At 37.3% G+C, this 14,646-nt stretch overlaps 1 protein-coding gene across 1 annotated transcript in view; it reads right to left on the minus strand.

Annotated features, from left to right (window-relative positions):
- Positions 1 to 14,646, minus strand: part of TRHDE (thyrotropin releasing hormone degrading enzyme) — a 205,119-nt gene that overhangs the window by 160,127 nt on the left and 30,346 nt on the right. Inside the window, exon 3 of the mRNA XM_033057476.2 lies at positions 6,945 to 7,071. Within this exon, the coding sequence (XP_032913367.1) occupies positions 6,945 to 7,071 (127 nt within the window). The remainder of the gene's footprint in view (positions 1 to 6,944; positions 7,072 to 14,646) is intronic.

Genomic DNA, 14,646 nt, shown 5'->3' on the forward strand with positions numbered 1-14,646 from the left:
AATATAAAGTTCTGTTGAAGGTGCTGTTTAAATAATGCCCAATGTGTAAGACTGTATTGGGGGACTATACATTTCATTAGGTCAAGAGCAGCCATTTCCTTTTCCACCATAAGACAACATTCTTGAGCAGATTGTTTAGCATTTCTGTCCTATCTTAGACATAAGTGGTATCAGGTTTCTACCTTAATTCTGAGAGAAAAAGCCATTACTTTCCCCTTGGTACTCTAATTGATAACGATCAACTGCATTACCTACTTCATTCAAACAAAATGCTATAGGTACAATATTCAAAAGAAAAAAATTCATGATTTAGCACATCCTACTGCACTCTAATCTTCCTACATACCCCCCGAGGATTCACACACCCTTTTCTTGAGCACCATCTAAATCTACCACAGTATTCTCAGTGATATAATTTATCTTTCTTCTAAACCCTTTCGTATTTGTTTTTCTGCCATGTAGGTCTGAGGTTTGCATGGTAACTTTCATAGTGTCACACCATGCACGGAAAACAACTTTCACAGGATCCTAATGACATGTAGACCCTAACCTCTAATAAAAACTACTGCTCATAATGCCTATAAAAATATGAAGTTCACTGTGGACCAAAGGCCTAAGTTTTTCCCACACACTCTCCTTTAAAATAAAGTCTCAGCTGCTGGTCAAAGTCTCTGATGAACCCTCTCGACTCTCTAATCTAACAGGTTATTAAAATTGTTCTGTAGCCTCTTAAAATAAAATTAGTTCAAAAGCTAGAAATGGTCAATCAGGTATGAGAGCTCTGCTTAGGCAAGTGAAAGGAACTTTAATGAAAGTTACTTCAGTCACAGCTATCTAAAAAGCATTTTTGGATTCATGTGCTTTTAGGCATTTAACCATCTCATACCACGTAGAAGTTCACACAATTTTCTGGTGATTCCCATAATTTCTATGAGGTTTCTGAATACAGACGTATTCACCTTGTCTTTTATCAATCTAGAGGTCAGAGATCAAATTTAAACTATCCAGATTAGTTTCCTCTCTGTGTAGTCAAAAAAGAGATCTTTACTGGTACCTTCTCAGCCAAGATTTATTTCTCCTAACTCATGATAAAACACACCATTTTCTGAAGTCATCTGTGTTTCTCACAAGGTAGAGAACTAAGAATAGACACTGCTGAAATTCAGTGCACCCACTTCTACACTGGTACTAGCTGCTCAAATGACATACTGAAGAGCAGCTTGGGGAAAATCTATTTACATTCAGATGAAGGATTCTCCTCGTTCAAAAACAGCCCTGACATTTCCAGGGAATCTCCCACAATCTCACATCCTATTACCCTCTCATAACAGCATCACTCTCAGGTGCTTTTTTGGAGTTTTTTTCACTTTTTTTTTTTATTTATTCATTTAAAAGCCAAGATGATTTAGCCAAGTAGCCAGTGAGGACACTGTCAGACTTGGTCACCTTGTTTTGATTATGGGCTGACTGAATTGCTACCGGCAATAATACACCTGTCTGAATATTTTCCTTATCTGAAAGGTATGGATTCTATTCATGTTAAGAGGGAAGAGAAATCACAACATAATGAAAAGAAAGCATTCCATTCCAAAGGGGATTATTTCCACCAGGGTCCATTCATCTTTATTCTATATAAGGCTGCTTTATTCCTATATGTTAACTTCCCCCATCTCCACAAACAATATCAGCTTTGCCACGCTAATGCAGCATAGAGAGATCAGGTGCTCCTCAACAAACTTCCAAAATCTGTTCAAATGCTCACTGTGAGCCATTAAACTCACTAATGAAAATAATTGGTTTATCATTAGATATAGTTTAGAGCAATATAGTAAGAGTAAGTCCTAAGTGATGATGATTTTTTCCTTCTTTGTTAACATTATACTATTAATTGATTTCCTATGTGGTTTATTTCAGTTTAGTAATTCACAGCTCCTTTTCTATATCAAAGTACTGTTCTGAGATTCTGAGAAAATACGTTTTTTTGTCCTATGGCTGGAGCTGGAATTTTTCCCCCTTTCTGTTTTGAAGTGCTCACAGTTTAGAAATGTATCAAAAAAAAAAAAAAAAAAAAAAAAAAAGGCCCTCCCAAAACATAGTTTCTCTCTATAGGAATTATCTCTATCAACATCTGTATATGTATCTGTGCAGTAGGTGGTCAAAGAAAATAGAAGGCTTCAACTCTGCTGCCTAAACATGGATGATAGCCCCAAGTGAGATGTTCAAACCTATTAAAAAACAATAAATCCATGTGAAACTGTCAGGTATGGGCCAGCCATGGCCCAACAGAATCTCATCTGGAAGCCAGCAGGACATTATCTAAGAGTTCTCATGGTATCCCATGGTTTTTAGCAGTACCACTTAATTATGTTTAGGCACATGAATCAAGTTCTTGGTGAGTGGTCCCCACGCTACCCCACTCCATAAGTTAATTAATGCTTTAATTGTATAGGCAGGGAAGGAAAAACAAGCTATCTTGCTTGGTGTTATACAGTAATTTCAGTTCAGACCTGGACAGCTGGCAGGAAGCCTCACCTTGCTAGAGAGAAAGCATGAGGGTAGAATTGTGAAAATTTTTCATAACAGGCAGAGAATGCAGGTGACAACATGGAGGTCTACCCTACAAGGAGCAGCAGAAACAGCAGGAAGGAAAAACGAAGTGGAAGAAAGCAGTAGCACAAGAACTGCTGATGGAGATGATAGAAGATCAAGCAGGGCAGAAGGCAACATGGCAATGAATAGGTTAGGAGCATGTCCAAGAGTAAAGCTAACAGTAAAGCACTTAAATCAAAATGATCAGTTAATCACAAGCACTCACAGCAAGTCACCTGGCTAACATAACACGAGCATCTCAACATTTTTTCTCTGAGCCTGTAAGACTTGCACTGCACCAGGCAGCAGCAGTTCTCTGTCACCAAAATACTCACTGTCAACCACTAGGAAATTGAACAGAGTTATGTGAGATTTTTTTAAAAATCAGAACAGGAACATTCCCCTGCTAAACTTCTTCATTCTAATGGTCGAGCTATTTTTTACATCATAAGAAAGAGTTTAAATTCTTCAGTGACATACTTTAAAAACTGAATCCTCCAAAAATACTCCATGAGCAAATGTTAATGATCCAGTCCTCCACTGTGCAGCAGGTTCACTAAATCCCCTGGAAAATCATTCTCTGAGACTTTGCACTCACAGCTTCAAAGTGTTTTAGGCAGCATAATGTAAATAAAACCATAAAATTTTTGCATTAAGCAGGTAATTAGTAGCCCAATCATACCTGGAAAGGAAAAAAAACCCACCAAACAATAACCGCATAAAATATATCAGATGAAACTATAAAGTTTACTACACAGCAAATCTGCAGAAAAGTACTTTAAGAAATCTGAAAATATATTTCACTTAGGGGTGTTGGTGGAGGATAGGCTGGACATGAGCCAATCTGAGCTGTATTACAGCAGTTTGACCAGCAGGGTAAGGGAGGGGATTCTGTCACTCTACTCCACTCTCATGTGATCCCACATGCAGTGGAGCCTTGGCTGGAAAAGCCAGTCCGCCCCTCCACCTCAAATTATTTACAACTAAATAGTCACAGCTGTCCACATGGCAAGAGGGCTTGATTGCCTTTTCATTCCCCATAGTGTGACTTTTACTCTGACCTTTGAAGCCTCTTTTTTAAGGTGGTTTTTCTGTTTCTATTTTTCTTTCTAAATTTCTAAGCTCTGTGCACTTCAAAACAGCAACTGGTCAGGGCTTTAGAGGGAAAAATTCAAGACCCTTCCAGTCTCAAAGACCGTCATAAGAAAAAGCTCTATGCATACAAAGCAGATTTTTGTGCAGTGCAAACAGGATTAAAAATAACTATGTGATATAAACACAGAAATATTTTGAATTCACTAGCCGTAAGAATATAATTAAAAACCCTTCTGTAAATCTTTTTAGATTAAATGGAACTCAACAGTTTATCTATCCATCACTTTAACTAATGTTTACAATGATAGTATTATAGTCTTGGAAAAAATCAAGGTTTTTTAAAATACATAGTTTATTTTTCATTAATGAAATTAACACAAAAATTATTAGCTTGAAACCCTACACAAGTACCTTCCAGTTCAGAGTATGATGTAGAAAAAAAAAGCAGATACCTACATGATAAGTAGAATTTCTAACTGTGGAAATTGTTCATTCCATTTAGAGAAATTCCCAATTCACATTCACTATCACAATTCACATCAATTGAAAAAGAAATCTACTTCTCCAGAGCATTCAGAAGGCAGTAGAGACCATATAAGATGTAAAAAAATCTTAGCCACAGCCATCTGATTGCATGTAAGCACAGTAAGAAAGCCTGGTCACCACCAGCCAGATAGTCAAGAGCAACAGGAGAAATTGGTTCCTGCAGAGAACACTGGCTGGTGTGTTATAAACTCAAGTAAGGAGCACTAGTTTCAAATGCCTTGGAAGGAAGATCACAATGACTCAGAAGTGAACAAATGAAGACAGATCTTTCTGATACAGCAACACATCTGAAGAGCCTAAACGTCCTCAGACACTCCTACCATATAGAGTTCAGATGGATGACCACATAGATGATGAAGTGCTTTGCCAAGACAAAGATCACTTGTCCAGGAAGAATCACCTGTAGTTCCAGCTATAACACAAACAGACAGCCCCACAAGAGACACCATCGACAGTAAAAATGTCTCAGTCAATAACCAGTACAGCACCTCCATAGTTAACTGGCCAGTATTTCAACAAAATTATTTTGTAAACATAAATTGTGCTTTCAACCAAAATAATTACATACGGTTACGTTTCTTTTTGTTAGAACTGCAAAGTACATGAAACAATTTAAAAAAAAAAATCTATGTTTGAAGCAGAACATTTTCTAGAAAACTGTTGACATTAAAAAGCTTTCCAAAGTACATTCCTCATTTTTCACTCCCACTTTCACATTTAGAAGTGAAATTAAAAACTTCTGAAATGCCCTGCTGAAGAAAACATGCTTATTTTTCTTAAAACCTTAATAAAGTCTTCAATCCTTTGCAGTGCTGACAGCAGTAAATCAGATGAGTCCTAAGCTTTTGGAGAGCCCAGGTGCATTTTCAGTATCAACAGATCTACCTGCTGCACATGCTTTTACCATTGCTGTCACTAATGCTCTTTTGTCTTTTCATTTGGGAAATTCTTCAATACTACTGCAAAGTCCTTATCATAGACAGATTACAGTATTACCATTTTTAGTCCTTCTATTCACTTATCAGACTACTGTCCCTAACCTTCTAACCTCTGAATTTTTTTTCAAATTTGAAACAAAAATAAAAATTCAGCATTCTTTGAGGTTTAAGACACCAATACATGTTTAAACATAGCAATCAGTGTTTGGATGAACTGGAACAAATACACCTGTATTAATATGCAAATAATTTTTTTTTATATTTACATAACTGAGTTTAGAAATTTTTCTTCCTATATTTACATTAAATAAATTCAACCTTACTATATTACAAAAAATTATATATTTGATGAAAAAATGCAGTTTTACTTGTGACTATTCCTCCCGTTCTGTTCCAAAAAGATCCAAACTGAAATAAATTCACTTACAATGAGATATTTTTAAAAGACATGCCACAGCACAATGACAATGGATATAGCATGTTGGGTTTAAAGACCATATGTTGCAATTTGAAAGATACTCTGGCGTAGATACAGTTACTACAGCCACTGCCAGCTGGCATTCTCAATAAACTACCTGAAGTAATGATGTTTGGATGTTTAGATGATCTTTGAGGTCCCTTTCAACTGAAACCATTCCATGTTCAACTTCTCTATTCAACAAGTTCTGATTAATTTTCCCCCCTCTAAATTTCTGGCCCCTGTAAGCCCAGAACTTCCTCTACAAAACATTATTAACACGCTTGAAGACATACGTGAAAGTATACACAGGGAGTTTGTGTGTACTTAAATATGCCATATGCTTGTTTTACCCATCTGCATATTTCTCTAGGACAACACTGTCCTAGAGAACCTGTTATTAAAAGACACCAAGAAATAAATGCCACAACATACTTATAAAAATAATAATGCAATACCCTCATCTAGAAACATCAATTATATTATCTATCTCCTACACCATTAACTGTAAGTCCAATAAACCTACTCAGCAGGCAAGGGATTTAATGAAATAAACCCTGACTTCCTGGGAGGATCACCTGTGGTTCTAATTCTAACACTTCTGATCAAATGCATGCTCTCTTCCTGCTGCTGTGCAATAGGCTTTTCTGAATCTTTATCAAACATGCTCCAAAGGAGGGATGGCACAATAATACTGTGGAAAGTATTTAAGTGAGTAGGAAACCAACTGGTTGTGGTGAAATGGAGGATGAGAAGAGTTATTTTTAAAAAATAATAGAAATGTACATCACAGTAAAACAAATTCACAGCATTTTTTTCAATAAACAATAAGGCAATAAGCTTGTCTACTAACCATCATTAATGAGCCATACAAACAAAAAAGAAAAAAACAAGCCCAAAGTCTTGCACTGCTAGTGCTTGCCAGTTTCCACAAGTATGTTCTCTTCTGCTCGCCATTCAAGGCTGAGGCACCAAAGTACAAATATTACAGAACAAACATCTTCCAGTGGTTATCTCATAGGAGTAAGGACCAAAACAGACATCGAAAAAACCAAGAAAAACCCAGCCATCTGTGAAAGGTCTCAGGTTCTCTACCCATTGTCTAACAAATGTAAACACCGACTGCTTTCTGCTCCTTTCAGTTCCAGGTTGGAGAAAACATAGTTTAGCTTCCCTTCCTCCATAAGGAAAAATTTCTTACTGATCCTCCTAAATTCACCCAAACATTTAGCTTGAAATCCAATACATTACATTCCTTTAAAACAGCTGACTTAATCTCTCATTTCTGGGTTAACTCCACATTCTTTGGCAAAACTTACCTAATTTTGGCAGGGAATAGGGCACTTTAAAATAATCTTCATAAAACTCAATGAGTCTCCTTGTAATATTTAGAGCATAGTCCCCTGATCCTCTTCGGATTGCATCAGGCCTTGCATATAATCGTACCTGTTAAAAAACAAAGCAAAAGTCCAATTTCAGCATCTGCTTCTTAAACCTATCCTACCTGTAGAGGTGAATGAATTACTCTAAGGTTGCTAGTGGCAAGGATTATTCCCTTAACGGGAAATATGAATGTCATACATTTGTCAAATCATAGTTGAAAACCAGAACTACCACAATTAAAGTTACAAAGTTCAGAAGTCACAATCTCCTACTTATTTGTGTTGCCAAATAAAAAACTTGTACTCCTTGTACCAAAATAAACACTTGAAGAAAATACATGTGTTTGCTAGAGATATGATGGAAGAGTGGATTAGTATAATGGTTCTCTGCCTACACTGAATGTAGGCAGGATGCAGTGACTCAGTAGGAGAGAAGTTCATGGTTTGTTAGAGGCACATTATATCAAGCCCTGAAAATATTAGTAGACTGTGAAGAAAAAAAAATAATCATTCTCTTTTCTTTTCTCCAGCAGTGACACCGTTACCCTCAATGAGCTATGGGAAGACGGCAAAAACAACCATTTCTAAACTCATTCATGTACACAAACAATTAACATTCCTGAAACCTCCATGACTGCTTCAGGCCTCTGTTTTCAGAAAGCAGTAAAGTAAAGGTGTTTATATAAGCCACAGAATGCTCTGTTCAGTGTAACACAGCTCACACATTTCAATACCTGGAGTGAGCCAAGCGAACAGAACTCACCTTCATAATTCAGCATCCAAGTGTCACCCTGATTAGGGAGGCAGCAGAAAGCACTGCTGGGTTATTACCTCTTCCCTGTCCTTACAGTCTTGTAACACTTCCTTCATGTAAAGATGACATAGAGTCTAGAACTGCTAACCAAGAAGGGGATAGAAAGGAGACCCACTTTTCGATCTCCCTCCTCACACCCTGCCTGAGGAAGTAGCATGTGCTTTGTCTCTAGTGACTGTGGCAGAAGGTCTCTCCCTGCAGCACATAATGACCTGACGTAAATGACACTCCACTAAATGTCAACCCTAATAATAATAGCTGACTCGCCAGTACTTTCTGTAGTAGGATTAAATCCCAGCTAGGGTTCTGAGGAAAGCAATAGTGCAGGAATCAGAAAATATCAATGCAAACATGAAGGAGAAATAACAGTTTTGGAATGTTCCTAAATGCTCTATTCTGGATTAAGAAAAGCCAATGGGATTTTTGGCTTCAGTGAAAGTATTACCAAGTATTGCTTTACTGCTCTTTTCCTGAAGCAGCTCTGTTATCCAAGTGGAAACCAGATATCAAGCCTAAGTATAGTGTACCTGTCAATTCTCTTTTAACCCACTGTCTCTAGGGTTTCAGTATGGAGACACATTATTGGCTTCATTACAATGTCCATCTTCATATTTAATCTTTGTGTTGTATTAGACTTGGGGCACAATTAACTATACATAGTTATCATTCATAATGTAAAACAGGTAATGATGTAACCTGATATATAATACAGCAGACTTCTTATAATCATACCTGACACTACATAGATTATTATCTGAACTCCTCCAAAACCCTATTTTTATTTATTGCTTCCATTCAAAGTTAACAGTGACACGTACATTAAACGTTCCATTATCTACTAAACTAAATACAGATTTTAACAAAAAAGATATTAACCACAGAGTTTATGGAAGGATGTTAAGAATCACAATTAGATTTGTGATGAACACTGTTTTGTATCATTAAACCTTTATACACAATTTTGCATAATTGCTTTACTGGCACAGTTGACTGTATCAGCAAATTACCCAAGACAGGGAAAAAAAAGTCACTCAACCAAGTAGGTAAAAAAATCATTCAATTTGACAGTGGCCAAATCTGTCCATAATGAGGAGGAGGACAACAGAAGAGGAGAAAATAAAAGGCAGATAGAAGAAAAATCAAGGTTCAACCTATTGCATCACAATTAATGTCTCCTGGCATAGAAAGGTATTTAATGATGTCTGAGATGTAGTCAAGGCACAAAAGCTGCAATGCTGCAAACTCTCATTTATCTCCTGCCTAAAGCTGAATGCAGCTTTATTTTGCCTGTAAAGTTTCCCTGTGTGCCTCTCTGCCTGCCCAGAACAGCTCTGGACTGCCAGGCCCCCATGGCTCACACCAAGGTCACCCCTAAGCTGGAACACAGTTCAGAAACTACCCTGGCCTTTGCTCAGGTCTCTCAGGGGCTTTGAGACAACAGATGTTGTCAAAGCAGTCAACCATCTCCAAACACTGGGTCTTCTGCCTTTCACCCAGCAACCACTGAGCATGAAACGTATGGAGAACCTTAGACATTACAGACCTACCCTGGCCTCAGGAATTCCCTCTTGGTTAGCAGAGCTACCACAGGGTCTGTGACACTGCCTACCTGGCTAGTTGCTTTGCATGACACAGTCTGAGGTGCCATTCACAACGTGAAGAGTTGGGTTCAGTCTAAAGGCTGGCACTTTTAAGCTTCAAACTGAAGACTCTAACACGCACACACTGATATTATTTCCTTAAGTTTATAAGATTCTCAGTTAAAAGTATATTCTGCTCCAAAGAGGAACTTAAATAAATAAAACAGAATGATGATAAGACATGAGATTTGTTTAGAATATTTTGTTTGTTTACTACTTTCATTTCAAAAGGTAGCCAGGTTAAAACTGCACTGGACTGAACAATAATGCTCAATTATTATATACTTTCCCCCAGGCTGTTTGAGCACTGTACTAAGAATTTGATTTTACAGTAAATAAATAAGAGAAAAAACAAAGTCTTCTGCAGGGTCAGGCCTAAATATATAACTAAAAACAGTACATGTTCTCCTACAAAAGACAAACAGGTTTCCAGCATAAGTGCATAATTCATCACTCACTACAATGGCACCTACTGCCCTGCAAATATTATTAATGTTCTTCTTCATAATCTTTGCAAGATTAGGTTAGGTTATTATTTTCATGTAAGAAAGTGGAGACCAAAGAGAGACTAAGAGTGATTCTGGGTGCCTACCTTGACACCTCTCAATGTCAAGTCTATTTAACAATGTTATTGCACATACTTAAAGCATCATTCCCATTACATTCCCATCTTACTGTAGCGGTGAACACTTTCTAGAAGTTCTGGCCACAGGTGCCTTAGTTTGGGCACGAAATCAGTTATGTCTGACTAATGACTAAATAAGACTGTTAGTTTATGTGATTTACTTGGCATCCCACAGCAACTCTGGTGGCAGAGGCAGGGAGGGAATTCAAAACAGGCATTCATCCTTGTGACCACTTAACAACCTGCACCAAGCACCTTCCACATCTGGGAATCAATAAGGTACGTTCTATTTGGACAACAGGTGTGTTAACAGAACACTGCTGGTGTTCTGATGCAGTGTAATTCCCTGTGCACCTCAGTGAAAAATATCAAATAAATGTAATGAGGAATCATATTCATAATGACACTGTAATAATACCTATGAATATAACAAAGTTCACACAGTTCACCTGAATTATGGGAAGTTTTCTTAACACCTTTACATCTACATTTGCAACCACTACCAATTTTTCAACAGAAGTTCTGGATATGAAGAAGAAAAAAACAGCCCTCTCATTTCTCCCTCAAATGGAACGAAACTGTCTCCTTATCACAAGTTTGAGCAAGTAGGTTTGTGCCTGCAGCCCTACAGCCCAGACCTCCTCGTTATAAGATACTTGGTAATAACTCTGGAAGTTATTAGACATTCTAAATGAAATCTCTGCAACATATATTTTCTCACTCTTTTCTAAAGTGGGCAAAAATGTAAGTTGTTTCCCCTTGTTTGCCTTCCAGAAGCCCTGAGTAGTTTCATAAGAACTTTAAATAAACTCAATACTCAGCCACACTCAGATATTTCTCAAAAAATTTATCATGAAGGATTATTTTAAAAATACTAGTAACTTTCCTCAAGTTCTTAGAATTATTTTGGCAACATTATCAGAAAAACATCTAAAGTATTCCTGAAACTTGTGTGGTAAATTCCATGTATTTGTTGTAAGTGATCAACAGCCTACTCCTCTATAGTTAGTCAAAAGTATCTGCTGTATAAAACAGCATACTTTTACAATTTGCAAATATTGCAACATTTTCTCTAGTCTGTCTTAGTATTTCAGCATTTGCTACATAAAATAAGTCAAAGAAATTTTTAAAATATTTTTAAAATTTATTTCAATTTATTTATATTTTATTTTTAAAAATATTTTTTACCAACTTGCCAGAACAGGTAAATATGGTTGTAAAATAAGAACTGTTTAACATAGACAGTCATGATATATGCTGAGAAATGTGCAACATACTTAAAACAAATCTCATCCAACAGAAGTCAGGTTATTAATTACAGAGCATGAGAAAAATCTTCCTATCCACAGCAGGTAAGAATTATAGATCAAAAAGAAAGCTAGCACTTGAAAAGAAAAAGAGAACTTTTCTTGTCTTATTACTTCAGAGCACTTCAAAAAGATGTGAATTAGTAACTATGTAAAAGGTACAATGGGTAAAATTCTGACAAGTACAACTCTAGACAGCAGCACACACCTTAATTTCTAGAACAGTAAGAGAATAGTATGCTAACCAAATTTGTTTCCATTGTATCAAAGACTAGTGATAATTCCACCACATAAAAGACAGGAACAGATTCAAAAGTAGCAGATCTGTTCTATTTTGAAATTTTACAATCACTACTTTTTTCTTTTTTTTGTGCATTAAAATATAAGTGAAAAGGAGAGGATGATTAAATAGATGAAGAATGGTACGGAAAAACCTGCAGTAATTTTTTCACATTATGTGAAATACTTTGGGTCAAACCAAAGGGTTTTTACAGCTCTGCAGGTAGGAAGAATATAGAATTGTGTCTAATTACAAAAGACTGTGGTCCAACCTTCTCCTCCACAGGAATTCACTAAAGAGAAAAGAAGACCAGAGAGAACTGCACAATGCTCCTCCTCTGGCACTAGAAGATACTAAAAACCTTTGCCACCAAGCCTGTCAACCTGCTTTCCCAGGGAATTAAGGAACATGACAACCAGGCAGAAATCAGGATGTTAGAGTAAGAAGTTTGCATACCTGAAGCATGCCATACACCAGAACTCAGCTCTTACTTTAGAATTGAACGTTCACTTCTACATTCGAAGCCTGCTTTTAAAGACATTATTCTCTGTGTCACCTTCTATTTCATGCGCCATTGAAACCTTTGTTCTTGCAGTGGTGTTATATTTTTAGGGGAGCATCATCTTGCTTCATATCAAGACACTTGTATGAATAAAAGAATAGTTACAGTAAAGTTTACTGATCACAATAATCCTCTGTAATAGTCTGCACTCATTCTGCAAGGTATATTTTCTTTAAATGTTTAACCACCTTTTCCATGTCTTAATACCACTGCAATTGCCATCACTGTCTTCCCCTCTGCCCTGGGGGGAATCACAGCTCACTGGATGAAAAATCTTGCTTCAAGGAAATAAATTGGACCTCTGTTTTAGCAAGCAAAGATTTGAGAAAGCAGATGGATGATCAGACTCTAAAGGCCTAAAACAACATCCATTGTCTTCAACTGAATGACTCCTGTTAACTGCAGGGGCTTTCTGAAACATGAGTGGTCCAGCCTCTAGGCTAGAGACACTTCTGCAAGGCAACTTTCACCAACAGCATCTGCCATGTGTACAGACCATGTTTCTAGATGTTTCTAGATCATCACCTTGTTAGCAAGAAAAAAAAAGAAAAAAAATAGTTGTTTAAATAAAGGGCTGTGCTTGGGCCATGGCCACTGACAGTTCAGATCACGAGAAGCAGAAGCATCTCATGTTTCTGTCTCATGTGATCTCACATTTCTATCTCATGTACTGTAAAGAAAAAAGCTCTCTGAATCTTGAAAACAGCCTGATGAAGGATTTACACAGTGGTAATCACTGCTGTATCTCTGTCACAGAATCAGGTACAAGGTCAGCTTCGAGGCTGACAGGAGGAGAAGAGGCATATATAATCCTAACCTTTGGATGACACCATCTGATAGCACAGATATTGCCAACCATCTCACCACATAAAACCACTCCCAAAGGTCCCCACACACATGGAGAGCCTTTTCCCAGCCCTGAATGCTGTCACATCACATTGCTGCGTGGAACCAAAAGAGACCTGTGCCTCGTTCTCATTTAGCTTTCTGTGATTGCAGCATCTCTCCAAGCAAACATGGCTAATGTTCCAAGGCTGGCATATACCTGTTTTGCTAATGCTTAGATGTCCCCTTCTCCTTTCTCCTGTCTTTGATCAATTTTGTTACACATACTTAAGTCTGAACAGATAGAGCAAATGAGGGTATGGAAATTGAGCATAAGTCTGGTGGTAACCATAAATCTTGTTTTCTCAGGCAAGCATGGATTAGATAACCTTGCATCTACACAGGAATCCACTTCAAAATTAAGGATAGTTATCCCTCCCACTTACTTCACACAGAATTAAAAGTAACTTTGTCAGGTGTTTTAAAGCAGCTTGGAGTGCTTTCCCATTATGAAACAGATGTTACTGCTCATCAACTGGTGTCAGCAAAGCCATCCTGGGAATAATGTCTGTTCTTTAATCCCTTCCTCAAGGCCAGCAGACTCCACATAAAGCACTGCTCTTGGGAAGCCCCTCCAGACAAGCTCCAGTCCTCTGTGTGCCTATACCCACAGGCTCAGCCCAGCTATGGTACATCTGGGATCTTAAAATGATTTAAAAATCTCAGTTCAGAAAGGGTTTATGCATGAGTTTAATTTTAAACACGTGTTTAACCTCAAACATACCTTTACATGTTATAGTTACAGAACGCCGTAACATTTTAACAGAGCAGCACTTACAAATTTTGTAAAGGGGATTAAATAGTGTTTTGTTCTTTATTTCATCTGCAGTGAATTCAGCAGTGACACACTGTTAGCTAAAAAACACATGCATTGCTTGTGTACTTAAATGCTTTAATTTACTTGATAATCTGAAATCTTTTATCATTATTTTGCTCACTGACTATTTTAGGCACAGGTACTGCTTTTACTATTGCTACAGAGAAAAAGATGTGGTCACATCACACATTTAATATAGCAGACATATGTCTGGATCCAACTTCCTCATCTGTGAACTCCCTGGATCACTTCTGCAATCAAGGCATCACATCTCAAATGGGTTTTTAATGTGATAAATTCAAAATAAGTAACAGTTCACTGCACACACAAACAAGCTACAGGCCAGGTTCCACTAAGAATCAGTATGAATTGTTTCACATGTGCAAATACCTCCACAAGTTATGCATGGTGCAAATGCAATAAATTTTACAACATTGATAAGTAAAGGAGAGAGAGAGAGGTAGCTGTATTGAAATATCAATTCTGCTGTAGTGAACATAGTTAGATGTGATAATGGGAAGAAATTACAGCAGAATGCCTTGTTTCAATCTCTTATTCATTATTCATCATGGGCAATACTCACAAAAGACTGCATGATAATGAAATGTGCTTACTGAATACCGAAGGAACAGCTCACCTTTAAAAGACTGTTTTACTCCAAACTGAGCAGTCACACACAGCACTGCACTGAGCCTTTTTTGAATATAAA

Source organism: Catharus ustulatus, chromosome 4 (genome assembly GCF_009819885.2).
Source record: "Catharus ustulatus isolate bCatUst1 chromosome 4, bCatUst1.pri.v2, whole genome shotgun sequence".
NCBI lineage: Eukaryota > Metazoa > Chordata > Aves > Passeriformes > Turdidae > Catharus > Catharus ustulatus.